Source organism: Artemia franciscana, chromosome 18 (assembly GCF_032884065.1).
Source record: "Artemia franciscana chromosome 18, ASM3288406v1, whole genome shotgun sequence".
Classification (NCBI taxonomy): domain Eukaryota; kingdom Metazoa; phylum Arthropoda; class Branchiopoda; order Anostraca; family Artemiidae; genus Artemia; species Artemia franciscana.
Window position 1 is genome coordinate 21,607,441 of NC_088880.1, and position 8,630 is coordinate 21,616,070.

The following is an 8,630-nucleotide window of genomic DNA, read 5'->3' on the forward strand; positions in this document are numbered from 1 at the left end:
AAGAATTGCTGAAACTCATCGACGCTATGATGCCCTAGAATATCCTATCATTTTTTGGGATGGAGCCGACGGCTATCACTTTAATATTAAATTGATAAATCCAGCCACTAACAAAGAAATGAATAAGACATAGTGTAACAGACATAAGACACATAAAACTTATTTTTATATATATAGATTGTTGAGCTTTAGCATACTTGGCAAGTAAAGATTTTTCCAAGTGTCAATGTTAGAATGAAAATCGACAAACTGAAGAATAAAATTTAATTAATAGAAGAAACTAAAAAAAAGAAAAACTAAAAAATAATAAAAACTAAGAAAAGAAAAAACTAAAAAAGAAAAAAAAAACTAAGAAAGAAACTATATCTATATATATAAAAATAAGTTGTATATATGTATGTTTGCTTGTTTGTGGGTTTGCATTTGACGTCATTATAAGTATATAAGGCTTTCTATATGACGTCATTATAAGATGCCACTGCAGACCGGGACACCGGGACACAAATGACGATCGGACACCGGGACACAAATGACGACCGGGACACCGAGACAGAGGGAATATAAATGACGACCGGGACACTCAAAGAGAAATTACAGACTGTGATACCGGGACACAAATGACGACCGGGACACAGGGAATATAAATGACGACCAAGACACAGGGACACAACTACAACGGGGACGCCGGGGGCAAAGGGGGATATAAAAATGACAACGGGGACACAGGGAATGTTCGATTAGCAATCACCATCAACAAAACTCAAGGGCAATCGTTAGAAAAATGCGGTATAGATCTAAATAAAGATTGTTTTCCCATGGACAATTATTATGTTGCATGTTCAAGAGTTGGTAAACCTGACAATCTATTTATATAGACAGACAATGGGACAGCAAAGAATGTATATATTCGTAAGTTTTACGTAGTTAAAAATATATATATATATATATATATATATATATATATATATATATATATATATATATATAGTATATATATATATATATATATATATATATATATATATATATATATATATATATATATATATATATATATATATATATATATATATATATATATATATATATATATATATATATTATGTATATATATATATATATATATATATATATATATATATATATATATATATATATATATATATATATATATATATATATATATATATATATATATATATATATATATATATCAATCTACACAAAGAAGGGGACAGCAAAGAATGTATATATTCGTAAGTTTTACGTAGTTAAAGATATATAGATATATATATATATATATATATATATATATATATATATATATATATATATATATATATATATATATATATATATATATATATATATATACTAGCTGTTGGGGTGGCGCTTCGCGCCACCCCAACACCTAGTTGGTGGGGGCGCTTCGCGCCCCCCCCAAGCCCCCCCGCGCGCGTAAGTCGTTATTCGCCATATTAGTTACGCGCCATTGTAGTTGTGTCCCTATGTCCCACCTGTGAAAATAGATAGATATATATATATATATATATATATATATATATATATATATATATATATATATATATATATATATATATATATATATATATATATATATATATATATATATATATATATATATATATATATATATATATATGTTTTTAACTACGTAAAACTTGCGAATATACAACATTCTTTGCTGTCCCATTGTCTGTGCATATAAATAGATTGTCAGGTTTACCGACTCTTGAACATGCAACATATAATGGTCCATGGGAAAACAATCCGTATTCAGATCTATACCTCATGATTCTAATGATGGCCCTTGAGCTTTGTTGATGGTGATTGCTAATCGACCATTCCCTGAGTCGCCATCGTCATTTATATATCCCCCTGTGCACCCTGGCGTCCCCTTTGTAGTTATGTCCCTGTGTCCCGGTCGTCATTTATATTCCCTGTGTCCCGGTCGTCATTTGTGTCCCGGTGTTCCAGTCTGTGATTTCTCTTTGAGTGTCCCGGGCGTCATTTATATTCCTTGTGTCCCGGTGTCCCGGTCGTCATTTATATCCCCCTGTGCCCCCCGGCGTCCCCATTGTAGTTGTGTCCCTGAGTCCCGGTCGTCATTTATATTCCCTGTGTCCCGGTCGTCATTTGTATCCGGTGTCCCGGTCTGTCTATACATTCGTTTTTTAGTTTTGTTTTTCTCCTTTATTTTTTTCCTTTTTTCTTTTTTTTCTTTTTTAGTTTATTTAGATTTTTAGATTTTTTAGTTTTTTTATTAGTTTTTAGTTTTTTTGTAGTTTTTACCATTTTTTTAGTTTTTTTAGTTTTTTTTTTTTACTTATGTCCTGGTCGTCATTTATACTCCCTGTGTCCCGGTCGTCATTTGTGTCTCGGTGCTTTGTTGATTGCTAATTTATGTTATTTTTATATTTATATTTTTTATATTTATTAATATTTTTTTAGTTTTCTTTTTGTCTTATTTTTCAGTTTTTTCCTTTTTTTAGCTTTTTCTTTTTTAGTTTTTAGTTTTTTTTGTTTTTTACCTTTTTTTAGTTTTTTTAGTTTTTTTAGTTTTTTAGCTTTTTTAGTTTTTTTTATTAGTTTTTAGTTTTTTTTTAGTTTTTGCCTTTTTTTAGTTTTTTCAGTTTTTTTTAGTTTTTAGTTTTTTACCTTTTTTTAGTTTTTTTAGTTTTTTAGCTTTTTTAGTTTTTTTTCTTTTTAGTTTTTTTTGTAGTTTTTACCTTTTTTAGTTTTTTTTCTTCTTTTGTATTAGTGTGAAATAATTCAGACGTCATATGCGGACAAACACGACGTCACTCGACAGACAGACAGACAGACATAACCCACAAACAACTTATTTTTATATATATTTATTCATATTTTTTTAGTTTTCTTTTTCTCTTTTATTTTTCAGTTTTTCCTTTTTTTTAGTTTTTTCTTTTTTAGTTTTTAGTTTTTTTTAGTTTTTTACCTTTTTTTAGTTTTTTTTAGTTTTTTTAGTTTTTTAACTTTTTTAGTTTTTTTATTAGTTTTTATTTTTTTGTAGTTTTTGCCTTTTTTTATTTTTTTCAGTTTTTTTTTAGTTATTAGATTTTTACCTTTTTTTAGTTTTTTTTTGTTTTTTAGCTTTTTTAGTTTTTTTTTCTTTTAGTTTTTTTTTATAGTTTTTACCTTTTTTAGTTTTTTTCTTCTTTTGTATTAGTGTGAAATAATTCAGACGTCATATGCGGTCGTCATTTGTGTCCCGGTGTTCCAGTCTGTGATTTCTCTTTGAGTGTCCCGAGCGTCATTTATATTCCTTGTGTCCCGGTGTCCCGGTCGTCATTTATATCCCCCTGTGCCCCCCGGCGTCCCATTGTAGTTGTGTCCCTGAGTCCCGGTCGTCATTTATATTCCCTGTGTCCCGGTCGTCATTTGTATCCCGGTGTCCCGGTCTGTATATACATTCGTTTTTAGTTTTGTTTTTCTCCTTTATTTTTTTCCTTTTTTCTTTTTTTTCTTTTTAGTTTATTTAGATTTTTAGATTTTTAGTTTTTTTATTAGTTTTTAGTTTTTTTGTAGTTTTTACCATTTTTTAGTTTTTTTTAGTTTTTTTACTTATGTCCTGGTCGTCATTTATACTCCCTGTGTCCCGGTCGTCATTTGTGTCTCGGTGCTTTGTTGATTGCTAATTTATGTTATTTTTATATTTATATTTTTTATATTTATTAATATCTTTTTAGTTTTCTTTTTGTCTTATTTTTCAGTTTTTTCCTTTTTTTTAGTTTTTTCTTTTTTAGTTTTTAGTTTTTTTTTGTTTTTTACCTTTTTTTAGTTTTTTTAGTTTTTTTAGTTTTTTAGTTTTTTAGTTTTTTTATCAGTTTTTAGTTTTTTTTTAGTTTTTGCCTTTTTTTAGTTTTTTCAGTTTTTTTTAGTTTTTAGTTTTTTACCTTTTTTTAGTTTTTTTTAGTTTTTTAGTTTTTTTAGTTTAAACTAAAAAGAAAAAAAAGAAAAAAGGAAAAAAATAAAGAGAAAAACAAAACTAAAAAACGAATGTATATACAGACCGGGACACCGGGATACAAACGACGACCGGGACACAGGGAATATAAATGACGACCGGGACACAGGGACATAACTACAAAGGGGACGCCGGGGTGCACAGGGGGATACATAAATGACGATGGCGACTCAGGGAATGGTCGATTAGCAATCACCATCAACAAAGCTCAAGGGCAATCATTAGAATCATGAGGTATAGATCTGAATACGGATTGTTTTCCCATGGACCATTATATGTTGCATGTTCAAGAGTCGGTAAACCTGACAATCTATTTATATGCACAGACAATGGGACAGCAAAGAATGTTGTATATTCGCAAGTTTTACGTAGTTAAAAACATATATATATATATATATATATATATATATATATATATATATATATATATATATATATATCTATATTCACAGGTGGGACATAGGGACACAACTACAATGGCGCGTAACTAATATGGCGCGTAACGACTTACGCGCGCGGGGGGGCTTGGGGGGGGGGCGTGAAGCGCCCCACCAACTAGGTGTTGGTGTGGCGCGAAGCGCCACCCCAACAGCTAGTATAGATATAGATAAATAAGTTGTAAGTGTGTTGTAATGTCTGTCGACAGTTGTAATGTCTGTCGAGTGACGTCATGTCATCATGTCTTCATGTCGTCATGAATTTAGTTGTCGTCATGTTTGTTATGACTATGACGTCATTAAAGGTCTTTAAGAAATTCGTTCAAAGGCAAATTTTTAATTGTAAGAAGATCGTGGACGGAAAAATGTTTAATTGTAAAATGACTGAAGAACCTACAATGCCAATAGCCGAGGAAGCTGCTCAAAGAGTCTATGCCAAGAAACTTACTGCTGATAGGGAAAGTAAGAAAAGAAAGCGTGCCGAGGAATCACAAGAACAGCAAGAAAACAGGCTTGCGGCTGATAGAGGTAGTAAGAACAGAAAGCGTGCCGAGGAATCACAAGAGCAACGTGAAAACAGGCTTGCGGCTTCAAGAGATAATGCCAGATTAGGAATGTGCAATTTCCGTCAAGGAAGGCGTGTCGAGGAACTACCAGAGCAACGCGAAACCAGACTTGCTACTAAAAGAGAAAGTGAAAAAAGAAGGCATGCCGAGGAATCACAAGAGCAACGTGAAAACAGGCTTGCGGCTTCAAGAGACGATGCCAAAAGAAAGCGTGCCGAGGAATCACAAGAGCAACGTGAAAATTATCGCATGGAATTCAGGTACAGCCGAGTCGATGATTATAGTAGATGTGTACAAATCTGGACTATGTCTAAAATTTGTCCCTACTGCATGGCCTTGAAATTCAATGGTGAAACAATGGGAATATGTTGCACAAAAGGAAAAGTTAAACTTCCTCAACTGGCTGCACCCCCAGAGCCATTGAAGACTTTGCTTACTGGAACTACGTCAGAATCTAAGCGTTTTTTTTTTATCAAAAATCAGAAAATACAACTCATGCTTCCAAATGACGTCGTTTGGTGCCCAAATTGAAATTCTAGATCAATTTATGCCTACTTTCAAAGTAAAAGGGCAAATTTATCATAGAATTTCTGAATTGAATGCACATTGCGAAGTTTCTCCCGACGTTGAAAGGACAATCGTTTCCCAATTACCACATCTTTTCCCCAAAAATAATAATTTTGTGCAGCTCTTCAAAACAGCCATCGATTTGATGCCTACTGATATACATAAAATTGTTATTTCCGCTGACAAAGCGCCTCCTGGCCAACATGTGCGAAGATACAATGCTCCAACAATCGACGAAGTGGCAATCGCTATGGTCAGTGATCATTTTTTACCTCGAGATATTATTCTTCATCAGCGAAACGCTCAGTTGGTAAGAATTGCTGAAACTCATCGACGCTATGATGCCCTAGAATATCCTATCATTTTTTGGGATGGAGCCGACGGCTATCACTTTAATATTAAATTGATAAATCCAGCCACTAACAAAGAAATGAATAAGACATAGTTTAACAGACATAAGACACATACAACTTATTTTTATATATATAGATTGTTGAGCTTTAGCATACTTGGCAAGTAAAGATTTTTCCAAGTGTCAATGTTAGAATGAAAATCGACAAACTGAAGAATAAAATTTAATTAATAGAAGAAACTAAAAAAAAGAAAAACTAAAAAATAATAAAAACTAAGAAAAGAAAAAACTAAAAAAGAAAAAAAAAACTAAGAAAGAAACTATATCTATATATATAAAAATAAGTTGTATATATGTATGTTTGTTTGTTTGTGGGTTTGCATTTGACGTCATTATAAGTATATAAGGCTTTGTATATGACGTCATTATAAGATGACACTGCAGACCGGGACACCGGGACACAAATGACGATCGGGACACCGGGACACAAATGACGACCGGGACACCGAGACAGAGGGAATATAAATGACGACCGGGACACTCAAAGAGAAATTACAGACTGTGATACCGGGACACAAATGACGACCGGGACACAGGGAATATAAATGACGACCAAGACACAGGGACACAACTACAACGGGGACGCCGAGGGCAAAGGGGGATATATAAATGACAATGGGGACACAGGGAATGTTCGATTAGCAATCACCATCAACAAAACTCAAGGGCAATCGTTAGAAAAATGCGGTATAGATCTAAATAAAGATTGTTTTCCCATGGACAATTATTATGTTGCATGTTCAAGAGTTGGTAAACCTGACAATCTATTTATATAGACAGACAATGGGACAGCAAAGAATGTATATATTCGTAAGTTTTACGTAGTTAAATATATATATATATATATATATATATATATATCTATATATATATATATATATATATATATATATATATATATATATATATATATATATATATATCTATATATATATATATATATATATATATATATATATATATATATATATATATATATATATATATATATATATATATATATATATATCTATCTATATATATAAAAATAAGTTGTCTGTGGATGGATGGATGTGTCAGGTGACGTCACCTGAAAAAACTGGATTAGGTGACGTCAAAACTGAAAAAACTAAAAAAGGCAAAAACTACAAAAAAAACTAAAAACTAATAAAAAAAATAAAAAAGCTAAAAACTAAAAAAACTATAAAGGTAAAAACCAATAAAAAACTAAAAAAAAAACTGAAAAAACTAAAAAAGGCAAAAACTACAAAAAAAAACTAAAAACTAATAAAAAAAGTAAAAAAGCTAAAAACTAAAAAAACTAAAAAAACTAAAAAAAGGTAAAAAACTAAAAAAATAAAAAATAAAAAAAAACTAAAAAAAAGGAAAAAACTGAAAAATAAGCTAAAATAAAGGTAAAAACCAATAAAAAACTAAAAAAAAAAAGGAAAAAACTAATAAATGACGACACTCAAAGAGAAAGCGACCAGGACAAAAGGAATGTTCGATTAGCAATCAACAAAGCACCGGGACACAGGGAGTATAAATGACGACCAGGACATAAGTAAAAAAAAAAAAATATCTATATATATAGAAATAAGTTGTCTGTGGATCTGTGGATCGTGGATCAGGTGACGTCACCTGAAAAAACTGGATCAGGTGACGTCAAAACTGAAAAAACTAAAAAAGGCAAAAACTACAAAAAAAAACTAAAAACTAATAAAAAAAATAAAAAAGCTAAAAAACTAAAAAAACTAAAAAAAGGCAAAAACTACAAAAAAAACTAAAAACTAATAAAAAAGCTAAAAAACTAAAAAAACTAAAAAAAAGGCAAAAACTACAAAAAAACTAAAAACTAATAAAAAAAATAAAAAAGCTAAAAAACTAAAAAAACTAAAAAAAACTAAAAAAAGGTAAAAAACTAAAAAAACTAAAAACTAAAAAAAAACTAAAAAAGGTAAAAACTAAAAGAACTAAAAAAGAAAAAAATAAATGACGACACTCAAAGAGAAAGCGACCAGGACAAAAGGAATGTTCGATTAGCAATCAACAAAGCACCGGAAAAAGGTAAAAACTAAAAGAACTAAAAAAGAAAAAAATAAATGACGACACTCAAAGAGAAAGCGACCAGGACAAAAGGAATGTTCGATTAGCAATCAACAAAGCACCGGGACACAGGGAGTATAAATGACGACCAGGACACAAGTAAAAAAAAAATTAACAAAACTAAAAAGAAGGTAAAAACTACAAAAAAACTAAAAAGAAAAAAAAACTAAAAACTAATAAAAAAACTAAAAAATCTAAAAATCTAAATAAACTAAAAAAGAAAAAAAAAGGAAAAAAATAAAGGAGAAAAACAAAACTAAAAAACGAATGTATATACAGACCGGTACACCGGGATACAAATGACGACCGGGACACAGGGAATATAAATAACGACCGGGACACAGGGACACAACTACAACGGGGACACCGGGGGAAACAGGGGGATATAAATGACGACCGGGACAAAAAACTAAAAAGAAATAAAAACTAAAAACTAATAAAAAAAACTAAAAAATCTAAAAATCTAAATAAGCTAAAAAAGAAAAAAAAAGGAAAAAAATAAAGGAGAAAAACTTGCGAAATATACAACATTCTTTGCTGTCCCATTGTCTGTG

At 30.6% G+C, this 8,630-nt stretch overlaps 1 protein-coding gene across 1 annotated transcript; it reads left to right on the forward strand.

Moving 5' to 3' along the window:
- Nucleotides 1-4,826: 4,826 nt before the first annotated feature.
- On the forward strand, nt 4,827-6,024 carry LOC136038397 (uncharacterized). Its single transcript, XM_065721468.1, has 2 exons — nt 4,827-4,974; nt 5,768-6,024. Exons 1-2 carry the CDS (start codon nt 4,827-4,829, stop codon nt 6,022-6,024), a joined length of 405 nt encoding a protein of 134 aa, XP_065577540.1.
- Nucleotides 6,025-8,630: the final 2,606 nt, after the last annotated feature.

What these genes read in the sequence shown, in the direction of transcription:
- LOC136038397 (XM_065721468.1), top strand. Translation starts at nt 4,827, where the DNA reads ATGACTGAAGAACCTACAATGCCAATAGCCGAGGAAGCTGCTCAAAGA. An exon ending in CAGGCTTGCGGCTGATAGAG is followed by an intron (nt 4,975 to 5,767) that starts GTAGTAAGAACA and finishes CCGCTGACAAAG; the next exon opens with CGCCTCCTGGCCAACATGTG.